The sequence below is a fragment of the Gopherus evgoodei genome, chromosome 13 (genome assembly GCF_007399415.2).
Source record: "Gopherus evgoodei ecotype Sinaloan lineage chromosome 13, rGopEvg1_v1.p, whole genome shotgun sequence".
NCBI lineage: Eukaryota > Metazoa > Chordata > Testudines > Testudinidae > Gopherus > Gopherus evgoodei.
Genome location: NC_044334.1, coordinates 394,412 through 412,625, shown reverse-complemented (window position 1 = coordinate 412,625; position 18,214 = coordinate 394,412). Strand labels below are relative to the sequence as shown.

The 18,214-nt window shown below is 44.3% G+C and overlaps 1 protein-coding gene across 1 annotated transcript; it reads right to left on the bottom strand.

Moving 5' to 3' along the window:
- Positions 1-434: 434 nt before the first annotated feature.
- On the bottom strand, positions 435-18,214 carry LOC115660853 (tetratricopeptide repeat protein 28-like). Its single transcript, XM_030582637.1, has 3 exons — positions 18,152-18,214; positions 1,441-1,719; positions 435-545 (listed from the first exon to the last, which is right to left on the bottom strand). The coding sequence occupies exons 2-3, from the start codon at positions 1,666-1,668 to the stop codon at positions 531-533; spliced, it is 243 nt and encodes an 80-aa protein (XP_030438497.1). The 5' UTR covers positions 1,669-1,719; positions 18,152-18,214; the 3' UTR covers positions 435-530.

The window sequence follows — 18,214 nt, the reverse complement described above, 5'->3', positions numbered from 1 at the left end:
AGACCTAGGACAAACTGATGAGTGCATCAGATAGCAGTAGGAAGTCTAAGGAGTTTTAGAAGCAGCAGGAGCTTCACAGCCACCAATCCAAGACCACTTGCAGAAGGTCCATCCTTACCTCTAAAAGCAATATCCTGCTTTCTGCCTGATGTGAACTCTCATTCCTGGGGTGCAGAAAAGGCAAAGCTCTCTTCAGAGAGGAGCTCTGCTTCCTCTTTTTAGGTATATGTCATGTTTATTTCAAATTGAGCCTGAAGCATGGAGATCAGCACCTGCAAAGGCTCAGAAAACTCAGTTCTGCACCATCACATGGACAAAATTAACTGAAGAATGGTAATTCAATAGGCGAAATTTCCAGCTTCAGAAAGAATATTTTTGAATGGAAAGGCACTGAAATTGAGTGCTTCAAAGATATCAGGGACAGGAATCTTCCTGTGCAGCTGTGAAGGCAGAACTGGTCACCCAGTGCAGTTTAGCACTCAGCCAAGTCAGCGTCTGTCCCCATCTCCCTGGAGACTGGTAACCCAACTTCAAGATCCCTGGGCCTGAATATGAAGGAAAGCAGCAAAAATATCACACCATACATTGTGAAAACAACAGAAGGAATGCTGAAGGGTGAGATTCAAGAAAGTCAACAAGAGTGATATCTATGAAAAATAGAACATAATGCTTTCTCTCAATGGAACACAACAGAAACCCACTGTCCAAGCAACACTGTTAAATAAAGGCAGTGCTATCTCTGGGAGTCCCTATTTTATAGAAGAGCATCCATTTACTCTTTCCACGACAGATCAACATGCAAGGTCAGACTTTTCCATGGCTTGTCAGGTCTTACTGAGGATGTTGGGCCATATGGAATTTCTTAAAAAATTATCAAGAAAATACACCAAACAGCAGAACCAGCTCTAGAAAAACAATTTTAAGAAAAGGAAGTGATGAGCTAAACTGAAGTCCTTAGTTTTTTACTCTAATGCCCTATTACCAACAACAATCTCTATGCAGCATGTTCCATCCTGCACACTGCTTTCCTGAGGCTTTCAGAGAAAGATTCTTCGGGCTGCTGCTGAATGTTTATTAGTGTAAATGTTAGGGGAGATGTCCGATCTTCACACACTATGAACGACATTTGTTTAAAAGGCTGAATCCAAAATCTTCACAAGGATCAGCAAAAAAGGAATCCATGCCAGGCAGCTTAGGAAAAATAGGCAAATGTCTGTGTAAACAGACAATAGTTTAACTCTTAACAGGAAACTCAAATAAGTCAAGCAGCTTTTAACACAAAGATTTCTATTCTCCAAAGCCCCCGCCAAAGTGAACCATAAGTACAGAATGATTTATGTCCATCTCCATTACAACAAGATAATTACAGCCTTAATAATACTGCAGGAGCTGCAACTCCCATAGAAAGTCTCTCACCACAAGGGAAATGGGCTTTCCTACCTTTGGCCATTTAGGATTTAGGAGTCGTGCTTTGATTGCATCATCCAGTGCCTTGTCGTACTGCTGGATTTTCATGTATGCTGCAGATCGGTTACTGTACAGGATGCAATTCTGAGGATCGACTCCCAGGGCTTCATTGTACAGCATAATAGCTGTATGAAAATCACCATCATGACAGGCCTGGTTACTCTGACGAACTTTCTCAACAAACTCAGCCTTGCTCAACATGAGGCCGTCAGGGCTTCTTCCTCCAAAAGATTTTGATCCAAAAAAAGGAATCTGCAGACAGAAAATGTTAACCCAAAGTACTAATTACTCACTTTCATATCATTTTCTTAAAGATTTTAAAAGTAGAAGAAACGATACAGTATAAGATAAAACCATCAACATTTCAGCAATTTAAAATGTGGGACAGGGAATGAGAACTTCTTACAGCTTTTAAATTTGTTATATATTAGTCATTTTGTAAATGTTTTGTACCAGAGGTTGCAAAAACTTTCCCATGAAGCATGATCAGCAAACAATGTCTTCATGATCTGCTTAAAAGATGACTACCTCCTCCAGACATAAGACTGGTTAATACATCTTTCTAACTTACTGAACTCACTGAGTTTTTGTTTAAATACAGCTATGCTATTTGACTATCACTTCAAGCACAATACTTGGTTAGAGTGGAAGGGAGGTGGTGTGCAGATTGGGAGAGTTTGATAAATAGGTTAGCAAATAAAAGTGCGTGTGTGAAGATGTGTTAAGATGTCATTAAGCAAGTGTGACTATGTGGGCATACTCATACAGGGAGGTTGGTAAGCAGATGTACACAAGTTAATGCCTATGAAGGGTCCACACCATGTCAAGAGAAGTTTGAGAGTGAGGGTGAACCAGGATTTATTGGGAACACAGCCTAAAGAATCATCCTGTTGACTTGTTCACCAGTGTTGTAACCCTCTGATCTCATGAAGATATGATAGTATTGGAGAGCACAGAAATAAAAGTCTGCAATTACACTGTTTAGCGTCTTTCAATTAATTATAAGCCTCTAAGGATGCAAAGCAAGCAGTAGTTTTCAATTCCAAAAAGACTATTTTATTTATTGATAACTTTAACAGATATTATGCACACATGGAATATTCAAAGACTATTGTATCGATTGTATAAATGTTATATGTATCTGTATGGGCTAGGTAGTCTATGGGGGAGTTATAGGAATTGCCTGCAGGAACTAAAGTCAGTGGGGGGGGTAAGGGTAACGGGGAGGAGGGGTAATCAATGCAAATCTCTAGGCTAGTAACCAGTCTGGAGAAGCCTCATCCCCACAGGGGAAAATGTATCTACTCATTTAACCAAGTTCAAGAAACCGACAAACAAAGAAAGAAAGGAAAACTTTACAAACTGACCAGCCTGATATAGAAAAGGACATCACTCTCATCTGATACAAGATTGTCATGATGCTGTGACCAAGAGGGATAGGCCCAGCAGAAAGGGCCTGAAGGACTTTGAAACTTGCCAAAACTCTTGCCAAAAAGATGGATGACTGCCTGGTAAACTAAGACATTCATGTGAGCTGTTTATTGTCTTTGAAGATATACGTTTTCTCTGCTTTTGTTCTGAATACTTTATGAAGGCTGGCTGGTCACTGGTTAATCCTGTGATTGTTCCTGAGAAAGAGCAAAACTGCAAGTGTTGAACTAAACTCAGAACTGCTCAGATAATCACAGTGAATTGCAGCCTAAATCCCCACTCTACAGAAAGTGTTGTGGAACTGATATATATGTGCCTTCAAGAAGGTCACAAACGGTTCAGAGGCGCAGTTGCCTTGAGAACTGAGAAACTCTATATATAAAAAAAAAAAAAGCTGTTTGTTAACAAACATTTTGAAAGTCATCCAGAACATGAACTAAGACCACCCAATAATCTGTGAACAGACAAACCTTCGAAGCCAAAAATAGGTGAAACTGCGTTATATCAAACTTGCTTTGATCCACCAGAGTGCACATCCCCTCACCCCCTGGAGCGCTGCTTTACTGCGTTACATCTGAATTCATGTTACATCGGGTCACGTTATATCGGGGTAGAGGTGTAGTTCTGTCTCAGTGCTGACTCAAAAGCTGTAAAACAAGTGTTGACTGATCCTATTTCAAAGCAGTCCACCTGGGAAAAACAGTTACTTACCTGTACAGTAAGCATTGTTCTTAGAGATGCGTTGTGCACATATACATTCCACACCAGGTGTATGCACACCCCAGTCAGATATTTGCCAGCAGTACCAGTAGATAGTACGAGGAGATCAGGGGCTCATGCACACTCAGATGAGGGCATAAAAGGGGTGAGTCTGATGCCTCCTTCTCCTTTCCTCTGCACCGTTGTACATAATGTCTGAAGTAGTAAGGAAGGGGAAGGGTCATTGAATGTTTATGTGCATAACACATCTCTAAGAACAAGGCTTACTGTACAGGTAGTGGAGTCTCCATCACTGACAATTAAAGGTCTTTTTTTCCCCTAAAAGATCTGCTCTAGGAATTATTTTGGGGAACTTCTATGGCCTGTGTTATACAGGATGTCAGACTAGATCACAATAGTCCCTTCTGACCTTGGAATCTATGAATCTAGATTCTTCTTTGAGTAATTGTGCAAATATATATTCCACCGCAGGTGACTCATCAGCAGTTCCCTTACAGGTGGAGGGGCTTCAGGTCATCTGAACAAAGACTGTAACACTGACTTGCCAGAGCTGGCATCATCACCAGAGGCCTGAGCGATGCATAATGTATGGAAACGATATGTACACATGACCATGTTGCTACTTTGCAGTATCTCCTATCAGGATATTGCTCAGAAAAGCTGATGAAGTGGACTGAGCCCTAGTGAAGTGAGCCATTATTCTCAGTAGAGAAGAGACTTTAGCAAAGCTTAATGTACTCAAAATATCCAATGTGAAATTCTCTGAGCTGACACTGATTGACCTCTAACTGTCTCAGCACAGGCTACAAAAGCTTGGGAGAGACTCTGAAGGATCTAATGCAGTCTCAGTAGAAGGTCAAATCTCTATGAACCATCTAAGCTATGAAGTCTGTCTTCAGCTTTGAAAGAATGGAGTTTCAAGAAGAAGACTAGAAGAGCAATAATTTGGTTCTGATGAAAAGCTACCTTGCACATAAAACTCCAGGTGTCACCTAAGGGAAACCCTGTCTTTATGGAAGACCACAAAAAGAGGGTCAGCCAGGAGACCTGGAAGTTCAAACTCACCTTACGGAAATGACTGCCACCAAAAACGTTATCTTCATAAACGATGAATGTAGTGAGACTGTCATCATAGGTTTAAACGGGGATGTTATCAGTCTGGAGAGGACCAGATTGAGATCCCATACAGCTATGGCATCAGACACACCAGGGGAAGTGTTGAGTAGACTTTTCAAAAATTAGGAAACCAAAGGGTGCAAGAAAATGGAAAACCCTTCTACTGGCAGATGTAATGCAGATATGGAAGCCAGCTGGACTCCCAAGGAATTCATTTAAAGGCCCAATGATTTCAGGTACAACAGACAATCTAGCATATGTCTGACCTCTCTGTGATGGGGTGATACGTGCTGACACTGTGCACAAATTGAAAATCTTTCACTTGGCTATATACATGGCTAATTGGATTCTTTTCTGCTGCTCACCAAGATGCCCTGAATATCTCAACAGCCCAGTTTCTTGTAGGAATTCAACCAGAGATCATCTATGCCATGAGATGACGACACTGGATGTTGGAATGCTGCGACTTTCCCTAGTTCTGAGATGGGAGATCCTCGATTAGAGGTAAAATTATCAGTAATTGGACAGAAAGTTGATGTACGTCTGTGAATCAATATTCTCCTGGCCATACTGGTGGAATGAGAATTATTGTTGATTTGTCTCTTTTCATTTTCCTGAGTACCCTTGGAATGATAGGAACTGGAGGGAATGCATACAGAAGATTATTGGACCAAGGGAGAAGGAAGATTTCTGTGATGGAGCAGAGGCTGCAGCCGATCCTGGAGCAAAATCTCCAGCTCTTATTGTTCAGGTTGGTCACAAACAAATCTATTACCAGGCACACACGTGGTGAAAGATCTGGAGAATGTCTTTTTTGATTGACTGTTTATGTTCATCTATGAAATCCCTGATGGGGGAATCTGCAATTGTATCTCTGATTCCTGGAACACCTTCTGTACACATTGTTTCTTATACATAGATTCCACAGGATGACTCCTTCCTAGCATAACTGAGATGATCTTGCGACTCCCTGCTTGTTTAGATACAACATGGCAATGGTGTTGTCCGTAAGAACTTGTATCACCTCATTCTTGATGGTGGACAATCATCTCACAGGCCTGACACATAGATCAGAGCTCTATCACATTAATATGGAGTATAACTTCTTGGGGTAACAAGAGATTTGACCTGAAGTTGAAGAAGATGGGGCCCCCAGCCTTTGGTAGGTGCCTCTGTTACCAGAGTCACAGTCAATCTGGTGCATTCACTGCAGCAGTACATATATGCACACAATCACTCGAAGGAAAGTCATATAGTTTGCCTTGGGCTAGTGTTAAATCTCAGCATTAAAGACTGAAGGGAACTGTTTTTTTGGGCTTTGGTGGATGGGATTAGCCCTGTATTAACAAATTCTGGTGTGAAACATGGATAGATTGTTTTTTGTATGATAAAATTGGCTACATTTAATCAATGTACTGACTGCCTGGGGCTGCTGCCATGGAGACACACCCAAACTCACCAAACTGCAAATTCAAGAAAACATTAATACTTTCTCTTCCTTGTTTCCCAATTTACATGCAGGAGTCTCCTCCTCCCCCCAACAATTCACAGTTCAGCATGAAGTGCTGCTCTGCACAGGACAAAATGAAGTGTCAGTATCTGAACTTTTCTCATTGATCATCATTATATAAACCTCTGGAGAAAATCAGACACTTCTTTAAGAGAGGGCTTGGATATATGGAGGTATCACTGGACAAGTGACTTCCTCCATTAGACATAATCAAGAGGAAATTTTTTAACATAATTCAAATAAATGAGATCTGACTGTATTTTGCTGAAAGTACACCTCTACCCTGATATAACGCAACCTGATATAACACAAATTCGGATATATCGCAGTAAAACAGCACTCGGGGGAGGGGGGGAGGAACTGCGCACTCCAGTGGATCAAAGCAAGTTTGATATAACATGGTTTCACCTATAACATGGTTAAGATTTTTTGGCTCCCAAGGACAGCGTTATATCAGGGTAGAGGTGTGTTCCCCATTAGCTAAAAAGCAATTACAAGGAAAGAGCAACATGCTGCTTAATTTTAAGACAAAAATATGGCCAAGTTGCATGTATTCTGAAGACAAACAATTACCCTTCACCTGTTTTAGAGCAGAGCATGGATGTCCTCACACCAAACTGAAATCCATTAGAATTTCTGAATGCTCTCACAATAAAGCATGTTATCTTATAGGTTTGAGACAGCTCAGGATGCTCTAAGCGGAGGGAGGTTCACAGTTCAAAACCAGTGGAATGCTACCAACATGTCCATGAAGGTACCTTTGTCCCAGAGATTGGAATTAAGCAGTTAATAGTCCCCAAACCCACCCACCAATTACCTCTTTTACCATCCACAGAACATGACGCTATCATCTGCCAGATCTGCAACAGCCAGAGAAATGCATCTTCACTAAGACATTGTTAACCTCAATAAGCACAAGGAAGAGAATCTCCCAGTTCATCCAGCCACTGATTACTAGAGCCTCCTTGCCTTATCACAAAAATGACCCAGGACCAATATTCACCACTCCAGCAGAGGCTACCATCAACCCCAACAACAGGTCAAGCATTCCCTGAAAGATTACTTGATACTCCAGAACAACTTCTGTCTAAAATACCCATCCACAGCTCCTTCCCAAGTGTATTAAACAGTGTTCACTTCCCATGGCCTGCAGTTCCAAATGCAAGGAACCCTCCCACTGAAATCCACAGTGAATGCAGAGAACTTTGACTGGGATAATTGCTATCAGCTGAACAGAGAGTGCTGCAATTTACCATTAGAAAATATCACATACAGCAGCTCTGAAAAAAGGAAGCAAGTCCAATATTACTGATGACAACTTTATTAATGTTAATCAACACATGGAATAAGCAGACTCAAGTCCTGGAGAAATGCTTGAAGGCCCAAAATCTGATCAAATTTTTCAGTTTATACACCTGTTTTCAGATTATTTAAAAATTTTTAATAGGTGGTTTCTTTTCCAAAAACCAAATGAGTCACTGTAGCCTTTCCAGATAGTGGCAAGGTGTGCATTCAAAAGGAAGGGTCATGACTTCCTAGCCAGACAAAGATAGTAAAAGGCTGACTGGGTCACACTGCACTATGATCATCAAACAGCAGCTAAGAGGGGGCAACTAAAGTCCCCCCACAAACAAAACCTTACTAGAAGTGGACATACTCCCTTAAAGAGACTGATGTTACCTCTGCCATTTCCTCCAGCTGCTTCCCCAATCCACATCATCACATGATTTTTGTCTGGGCTGCATTGAAGCCAGCTCACTCTTATCCATGCCCCTATTTCAACCAGACTCTGGCTGAGGCTCTAAAATGCATTATCCGAGTCAAATCAGACAGACACACAGAAATGGGTGTCAGCATACTGACAACACTGCATTCCATACCTCCTTGCTATCACTCCTAACAGCCCCATCTACACTTTGAAGAGGAGAGGTAATAGAATGTCACTCTGTGGGACTGCACAACTGACAGCCCTTTGGGAAAAAGAACAATGGCTCAAGACTCTCTCTACCTCTCTGAAAAAAAGAACAAAGTAATAAAAGGGAAGCCTTCTCCACTCCTACCAGGGTCCCCTGGCAAGTCAGCAATACCTCATAGGCAGCTGACAGATATAATATCACCAGCATGGACACCTGATCTTAATTCATCACTCAAAGGAGACTGACTACTGCAGTCTCTCTCTGCCAAAGTCAGGCCTATATCCACGCTAATAAAAGGTCAAGGAGATCAAAGGCATTCTAGAGGCTATGAGCATTTTCTCAGCACAAACTTCTCCAAAATCTTACAACAAAAGGAAAATGTGATACTGGTCAATAATTAACTACACTGCTTGCAGGACAAAGCTCTTGCCATTTTCAATACCTCAATGAGAATCTCTGCCTGAAACTCTAGTATACAAAGACGAGGCTGTTGTTCCTTCAAGACCATGTTCTGCTATCAGGAAAGCAGGCAGCCTATCCTTAATCTGAAATATTGTCTGCAAAACAAAAATAAATATTCTCAATAGGAAGGAGTCAGACCTGCCAAGACTGTCTGGGTCTACAACCCGAAACAAACCTGCTGCCCAAGATTTTTCACATACTATGCAGGAAAGGGTTTTTTTGGCACCTCCCAGACACCCACTGCCTATTTCCCTTCACCTTGACAATTGTTATACTATATTCATTCTCCCTCACCAGAAAAAGGATTAGGTTTTTTGCTTGTTTGTTCAGACAAGACAGACCTACTGCAGTACAGCAAATGCACACAGCAGGGTTTCCGGTTTTGAAGAACTACAAAACTAGCTTTCTTTAACTAATCCATTGCAACTGTAATATCACTGACAATCTTTTGCTCTGACCTTCCCCCCTAAGGAACTGAATCCATTGTATCTTGCTAAATATTGCGGATCATCATCACTTGTGGAGGGGAGGTGAGAGGGAAAGAGAGAGAGAGCACAGTATAGTCAGAAAGAGAATCCAGAATATCTTATCGACTAGTCACAGGCAACAAACAGGGAAAGACACCTTAAAGTAAAAACACAGGATTTGGGTCTATCAGCAGAAAGCCGGGGTGTATTCTTCAGGCCTGATTCCATCATTAAGCCTACAGCACATATCAAGGAAACAAATCAGCTGCTAGAATGAAGAGGGGAGGAGGACCCTCACCCTCTGTTTAACCTGACTAAATGTGAGCAGTACTGGGACTTAGCCATGGTGGGCGCTGGCTTCACTCTAACTCTGGTCATTTTAGTCATAATATAAACAATCTCAAAAGGCACAAAATTTCAGACAAGCTATATCTATTTCTCAATTGTATCTTTAACAGTGTTCTCTTAAATAAGAAGTGTCATTCTCTGGTTTGTTCCAGAGAAAGACTGAGGGGAGAGGTGATGAAACAACATAGGTCAGTGAAATTCCACATCTGTGATCATTTGTCCTTAAGTGGTGACAGATCAGGAATTCCAGAAAACCTCTTCAACTAAAATAGTGTTCAATTATTAAAATAAAACCCCAAACACCTGTCAAGACATTTAGAACAGCTGTATTTTAACAAGTAAAAGTTCCCAATTATAAGCATTAAAACTGTCTCCAGCAAGGAACTGTGATCAGCTGTGAAAAGACAACTAGATTTCATTCAAAGCTTAATAGGATTACTGTGAAGAAACCATCTTCAGCTCTGCACAGTTCACAGCATATACCACTTTCATTCTCACCACCTCCATTCAACCACAACAAGGAAGACAGATGCGACTATTTGCTTGGGAGCATCCTTGTTAACCTATTACAACATTGCTCAACACTGTGTAAACTGGTACCCTCCAACACAGGAATTCAGGCACTGCAGATCTCATCAGGCTAAACCTCAGGAAGTTGAAAGCAAAATACAAATAGTATCTACAGATCAGAGGCCATTATTTATCATTAGATATGCCATAGCAACTCAAATTGATCAACCTGGTTTTGATCACAGATTTCAGCAGCCATTTAATTCTGTCCTTCCCTCCAGAGAAAGCAGAGAAATCTCAGACACACTCAAAAGTGTATTAAAGAAAGAAATCAATCTTAATCAACAACATTTTGCATTTACAGAGCAACCTTTTATCCAAAGGACCTCAACAAACTATTAGAACGTTAAGAACAACAATCATCCTGTTAGAAAACTTTGAATCACATACCTGAGAACGGAACCTTTTGTCCATAATCCACCTAAAATGCAACTATAATACAGTAGTTCAAACAAACACCCCCTCTATAGATCAAATTTTGTGGCAAGTCCATAATTAAAACTGAAAGACTGTCAAAACTCTTTTTTTAACTTCTTCACTTCCACAAAAAAGATCTTAATACCTTAAGAATGTCATGTAGGGGGGCTGTATATTTTACATCTACTGAAATACTTCCTACAATACTCATTAAAATATCAGAAAAACCATGACATGAAATGGAAAAAGCAAACAGGGAAAACTAGCATTACAGAAGGACACTGAAAAAACACAGTACAGTGACATTTACTCACTCTAAATATATGTTACCAAAAATAACTCAAATATATAACTGAGAGTTGCACGCTCTGAAGAATAACTGCAATATATCATACTAAACAGTTTCTTCTCCAACGTTACTACTATATTTATCTAACGTTTTCATTTATTCACCTAAATTGGAAATGTCTGCTTTTATAAAAAGCCTTGTGTTTTCCTATTCCAAACTCTGGAGAGTTATTGTTTTTGAAAAGAAAGTGCCTGGGACAAAAGTCCAAGAACAAACAAGGAAGCTGCAGTTCCTCACAATAACTTCCATAGTCCTTGCAGCCAATACATTTTCTACAGCCAGTTCTCCACTTCTGAGCAGATATCAAATCTTGCCAAGCCACACACACATCCTTCACCCAATCAGAGTATGAGTTTTTACAGGAATAGAGTAGTGAGAGGAGACAAGCCATTGAAAATGTATGTTTAACAATATGAACTCCTAGTTCTATTTCCCAGCCCACTGTGGCATCTGCTCAAATGAAGAACAGCAATTGCTTTAATCTGGATTTCCTCCTAGAAAATTATTATAAAATATTATACCGACAGCATGTCACCGTATCTCCAGAACAGGCAGGTTTTCATAAGAGAACAGAACAGCTTTTCATAAAATATATATCAAAATACCCGAAAAGTTACACTTTTTCTGTCTTGAGAATAGGATCCACTACATCTTAAAGACACCACATGCTCACTTCAAGCTCATTCCCAAAATGCATAAGGTGTTGGAAGTGGTGCCCTTTCTATATATCTATATCTATCTATATCTATCTATATATCTATATCTATATATCTATATATAGATAGATAGATAAGAGAGACAGAGAGTGTGTTTGTTCAATGAGGGATTTTTGATGCTCATGAAAATTTATTTCTACACCTAAAAATATAAACTGTGAACTACCTAAAAATATAAATACCTTAAATCATCAGAAATACCTAAAACAGAAAGCCTTACCCATAAATTACAGGCCTGTACTGCTTTGAAAGAAAAAACATTTTGAAACTAGATTTTCAGATTGGAAAGCTCATTTGTAAATGTAACTTCTTCCCTAATGGATTAAAAATCAGAACCAACAAAATTTAGCTGTCTATTTCTAAGATTATACCGACCAAATTCTACACTTAGTAACATCTGTGCCATCCCTCTATCTAGTTATTGCAGTACAACAACAAACATCAGTAAAAAAAACACACCAGTAAAATCCTACTTTTAATACTAAAATGAGCAAGTATAGCTCACCATATACAGGAAGCAAGACTTGAGTTCAGAGTCATTTTTACCATCTCTTTTCAGACAATAATCTTCTTTTAATTCAGCTATATTCAAAAACACAATTTAGGTCACATAAGCAATGCCTGATTGTTACTATATTTAGTTTCAAATTTAATTACTGAAAATAATTGATATGTTTGAGCAATGTGAAGTAAGTTATAGGAAAATCTTTACTCTTAAGGTTTGTCTACACAAAAACAGTTGGTGGCAAGTAGGGATGTAAATTTACCTCACAGTGACCTGCCATGCACGAAGGATATGTCTACACAGCAAATCAAAATCCACAGCTGACCCACTGTGACGAACTGGGAAAGTTCTTAATGTTTTCTCTGAATACTGTATTGGTGCCTCAGTGTCCCCATGGCAGTTCTTAAGTATCTGGCAGAGCCAAGGGCCAGTGCACCTAAATGCCTGACACTCTATCTCCTAGCAACTGATGGCCTGGGCCCCTCCTCTGCAAAGGTGCCAGCTGAAGGTGTTGGAGACAAAGGGATGAGGTGACCTCCTGGCCCGGGAAAGGAGCTGAGCAGAGAGGAGGGGCTGGGAGGGGTTATTAGTCTGCAGCTGGCTAGGGTCAAGAGTGGAGGGCAGACCTGGGGGTCTGGCTCACTGCCCCCCCAGAATGGACCCAGCCGAGGGGTCTGGTTCGCTGTATCTACAAGCTCTGTTTTAGACCCTGTTCCTGTCATCGAATAAACCTCTGTGTTACTGGCTGGCTGAGAGTCACGTCTGACTGCAAAGTGGGAGTGCAGAACCCGGTGGCTTCCCCAGGACCCCGCTGGGGTGGACTCGCTGTGGGAAGCGCACGGAGGGGCAGAGGATGCTGAATGCTCCAAGGAGAGACCCAGGAGGTGAAGCTGTGTGAGCTTCTTGCCCTGAACAAATCTGCTCCAAGGGAGAGGAGGCTCCCCAAAGTCCTGACTGGCTTGGTGGGGAGCAGTTCCAGAACATCGCCCGGAAACTCCATGACACCCACATCATCTGACTCAGGCTCCAAGGCAGTTTCACTGTTGTGTAGACTTCCAGGCTCAGGCTGTAGCCTGGGCTTTAGGACCCAGTGGAGGCTGGAAGGGTCCCAAACCCCTGAAGTCTACACAGCGATGAAACAGCCCCACAGCCCAAGTTTAGCTGGCACAGGCCTGCTGCAGATTTTTCTTTGCTGCATAGACATACCCCCAGGGTCTGTGTGGACCTTGCTGCTGCGCCCTGGAAGTTCTTTAGTGCTCTTTGTTCTACTCTCATTTCAAATAAGGGTAAATCAAAGCGCACTAGGAAACTTTTAGTGTGTGGCAGCATGGTCCAAGCTGACACTTAATTTGCAGCAGGCTAACTTGAGGTAGGTTTACACCTGAATTTGCTGCAAACTAAATGTTTATGTAAGCAAGTCCTTAGCTTATATGTCTTTGTGCACTTAAGGCTTTTTCAAATCCCTCCTCACAACACATTTGAAGCATGATAACAAGTCCAACTAATAATGGCTAAACAGATGGAGGAGAGATTACGGATATCCTTTTTATTTTAATCTTGTAATTGATATTTTTAATTTTTGGAAATTACAGAGTTATGCACACAGTTAGCCTATGTTGCTATTACCACAATCCTTTTTTTCCCTCTGCCATTCTGATTATTTATTACAACCAATGTTACACTGCTTCTTAAATTAAACTGGAAGCTCTATTTGTCTGTACAGTGTTTTGCACAATCAGGTCGAAATCCTGGGGCTTTTGGATAATACCGTAATTTTAAAAAGGGGATACTCTCATTTTCAGAAAGTGACCAAAATCTCAAACACAAAATTAATGTATTCTTTTCATTTCATTTTCTACACAGATTTAATTTAAATAAGATGCAAACACTAGGGTGAAAGAAGAACCTTACTTCAGCTACTAATATACATTTTGTAACTGTACAGCTTTCAGTGCATCAAATTTCTGATTTAGAAATGCATTTAGGGTTAGATCCACTGTCTCATGCACAAACTTGTCAAAATAATAGTAATTTATATAAAACTACAATATCCCTTAAAATTCACTAATTCAAGTCTATTGAAACACAGGTTCAAGCTGTGTATAAAACTCAATGCACCACCAGTTACTGTACTAATGATCCCATTAAAATAATCACATTATTGCCCACTGTCAAAGTAAGCTTACAAATTTCAGAGTAGCAGCTGTATTAGTCTGTATCTGCAAAAAGAACAGGAGTACTTGTGGAACCATAGAGACTAACAAATGTATTTGAGCATAAGCTTTCGTGGGCTACAGCCCACTTCTTCAGATGCACAGAATGGAACATATAGTGAGGAAATAAATATACACATACAGAGAGCATGAAAATGTGGGAGTTGTCTTAATTGGCCTCTCAGAGTTGGTAAGACAACTCCCACATTTTCATGCTCTCTGTATGTGTATATATATATCTCCTCACTATATGTTCCATTCTGTGCATCTGAAGAAGTGGGCTGCAGCCCACGAAAGCTTATGCTCGAATAAATTTGTTAATCTCTAAGGGTACGTCTTCACTACCCGCCATATAGGCGGGTAGCAATCGATTGCTCGGGGATCGATATATCGCGTCTCATCTAGACGCGATATATCGATCCCCGAACATGCTTATTTCGATTCCGTAACTCCACCAACCCGAACGGAGTTGCGGAATCGACAGGGGGAGCCGCGGACATCGATCCCATGCCGTGAGGACGGTGAGTAATTCGATCTTAGATACTTCGACTTCAGCTACAAGTTGCATATCTAAGATCGATTTTCCCTCGTAGCGTAGACCAGCCCTAAGGTGCCACAAATACTCCTGTTCTTTAAGCTTATAAAGCTTCTCTCAGTCAAACTGTATTGGCAGTGACACTGTTAACCGGACTACTTTCAAGCTCTTTGAAGGAAGCCTGTCCTCCTCTCACACCCATCCTGGCAACATGCTCTCACAGATATTACGCACTGCACATCAAAGAGCACTAACTTTGAGAACATTTTCCTTGCTGAGATTGAGCCTTGCCACTGGATATCTCTATCTGCCCTTCAGTCCCCGAAGGCCATCTCATGTTAATTTAGCAACTGCTTAGGTGATAGTTAAATTAAACCTTTCCATGCTTCTGTCCATCTTGCCAGGGAAATAAAGGCTAGGTGAGATCACCAAGAATCATGACTGCCACAGAAAACATGTTAAGGACAACTAAACACTCTGCTTTGAGATCTACTTGTGAAAAGCACACAAAAAGTATTATTATTTTACTCCAAGACTATGTCTACACTACTGCAGTAACTCAACCTACACTACATGAACAACATAGCTGGAGTTGACATACCTTAGTGACCATGGGGGTCAACAGGAGAAAATCTCCCATTGACTTACCTTACTCTTTTCCTCAGGGGTAGAGTACAGAGGTCAACTGGAGAGCAATCTGCTGTTGATTTGGTGGGTCTTTACTAGACCCATTAACTTGACTGCCAGTGGCTCAATCTCACAGCATGGATCCCGGCTGTAGTGTAGACCTGCCCCAAGTGCCCACAATTCCCAAAGACATGAGGGTATCCCACAATACTTAATGACTGCCCCACAATACACAAAGACACTTTCCCACAAGATCATGTGCCTCAAAGCAGCATGGAGGACATTGGCAAAAAATGTGTTGTAATGCAACTTTACTTGATTCTGTGTGGACACAATACATTGGTACAAGTGGCAGAGTATAAACCTGCTCTACCCACATGCTCCAACTTCTAGTGTAGACAAGACCTATCCTAGGTATTTTTCATCACACCTAATCCTGTGCTAAGGGCATAAAAAGAACATCTGTTGCCAGAGCAGTGACTGAGGGCTTGTCTACATCAGAAAGTTGCAGCGCTGGTGAGGGAGTTACAGCGCTGCAACTTTGAAGGTGTACACATCTGCAGGGCACCACCAGCGCTGCAACTCCCTGTTTGCAGCGCTGGCCGTACTCCCGTTTTGTCTCGGGTGTAGAGGATCCAGCGCTGGTAATCCAATGTAGACAGTTACCAGCGCCTTTCTTGACCTCCGTGGAAGGAGGAAGCCTCTGGTAATCAAGCTGGTTTCCTTTCCCGGTTTGCTCTCTCGGTCCCGGAGCCACCCAGCAAACCGCAGGGAAGGAGACCTGCTTGCTCGGGGTTCCGGGACCGAGAGAGCAAACCGGGAAAGGAGACCAGCTTCGCCGCGGTTTGCTCTCGCATTCCCGGAGCCACCCAGCAAACCGCAGGGAAGGAGACCTGCTTGCTCGGGGTTCCGGGACCGAGAGAGCAAACCGGGAACGCCGCGGTTTGCTCTCTCGGTCCCGGAGCCACCCAGCAAACCGCAGGGAAGGAGACCTGCTTGCTCGGGGTTCTGGGACCGAGAGAGCAAACCGCGGCGAAGCTGGTTTCCTTTCCCGGTTTGCTCTCTCGGTCCCGGAACCCCGAGCAAGCAGGTCTCCTTCCCTGCGGTTTGCTGGCTGGCTCCGGGACCGAGAGAGCAAACCGCGGCGTTCCCGGTTTGCTCTCTCGGTCCCGGAACCCCGAGCAAGCAGGTCTCCTTCCCTAAGGTTTGCTGGCTGGCTCCGGGACCGAGAGAGCAAACCGCGGCGTTCCCGGTTTGCTCTCTCGGTCCCGGAACCCCGAGCAAGCAGGTCTCCTTCCCTGCGGTTTGCTGGGTGGCTCCGGGACCGAGAGAGCAAACCGCGGCGAAGCTGGTTTCCTTTCCCGGTTTGCTCTCTCGTCCCGGAACCCCCCTTGAAGCCGCCCAACAGCGCTGCAGTGTGGCCACATCTAACACCACTTGCAGCGCTGGTTGCTGTAAGTGTGGCCACTCTGCAGCGCTGGACCTATACAGCTGTACTAATACAGCTGTAACAACCAGCGCTGCAAAATTTTAGATGTAGACATGGCCTTAGTATCCCTGCAGAGCTGGAAATACGCCATTTCCCTGCTACAGAACTGTTATGGGGCAAGAACAGTAAACCCCCTATCATCATAACGCTGCCCATAAGGGAGGCCCACAACTGCACCCATCACTCGCTAGTCCCCTCCCCACCTCTAGTCCCCCAAGTTCCACCCTCCCCAGGACCAGTTCTAGCAGGCCAGTCCCTGCTCTGGCATCAGGGAACCAGGGCTGATCAACCAGGGACATGGGGGTCGCTCCCAGCCAGTGAGGGGGGGGAAGGAGCAAGCGTCGTTTGGGGTGGGGGGGTCACTCCCGGCCGGTGAGTGGGGGAAGGAGCAAGCGCAGTTCGGGGGGGGGGGGGCTCCAGGCCGGTGAGGGGGAGGGGGAGGAGGCAAACACCGTTGGGGGGGGGGGTCGCTCCCGGCCGGTGAGGGTGAGGGGAAGGAGGCAAACACCGTTCGGGGGGGGGTCGCTCCCGGCCGGTGAGGGGGAGGGGGAGGAGCAAACACCGTTGAGGGGGGTCGCTCCCGGCTGGGGAGGGGGAGGGGGAGGAGCAAACACCGTTCGGGGGGGGGGGGTCGCTCCCGGCCGGTGAGGGGGAGGGGGAGGAGGCAAACACCGTTCGGGGGGGGTCGCTCCCGGCCGGTGAGGGGGAGGGGGAGGAGCAAACACCGTTGAGGGGGGTCGCTCCCGGCTGGGGAGGGGGAGGGGGAGGGGGAGGAGCAAACACCGTTCGGGGGGGGGGTCGCTCCCGGCCGGTGAGGGGGAGGGGGAGGAGGCAAACACCGTTCGGGGGGGGGGGTCGCTCCCGGCCGGTGAGGGGGAGGGGGAGGAGGCAAGCACCGTTCGGGGGGGGGTCGCTCCCGGCCGGTGAGGGGGAGGGGGAGGAGGCAAACACCGTTCGGGGGGGGGGTCGCTCCCGGCCGGTGAGGGGGAGGGGGAGGAGCAAGCACCGTTCGGGGGGCGTCGCTCCCGGCCGGTGAGGGGGAGAAGGGAACAAACACCGTTCGGGGGGGGGTCGCTCCCGGCCGGTGAGGGGGAGAAGGGAACAAGCACCGTTCGGGGGGGGGGGGGGTCGCTCCCGGCCGGTCAGGGGGAGGGGGAGGGGAAGGAGCAAGCACCGTTCGGGGGGGGGTCGCTCCCGGCCGAAGCCCTCCACTTCCCCTTCCCACCAAGAGGCTCCCGCCGCCCCCGCAGCACGGCCCCAGCCCGCGCCCCCGCCGGCCCGCCTACAACTTACTTGGGGAGGCTCCAGGTCCCGCCGCTGCTGCTGCCGCCGCTTGCGAGCCCAGCCCCCAGTTGC

What these genes read in the sequence shown, in the direction of transcription:
- LOC115660853 (XM_030582637.1), bottom strand. Translation starts at nt 1,668, where the DNA reads ATGTTGAGCAAGGCTGAGTTTGTTGAGAAAGTTCGTCAGAGTAACCAG.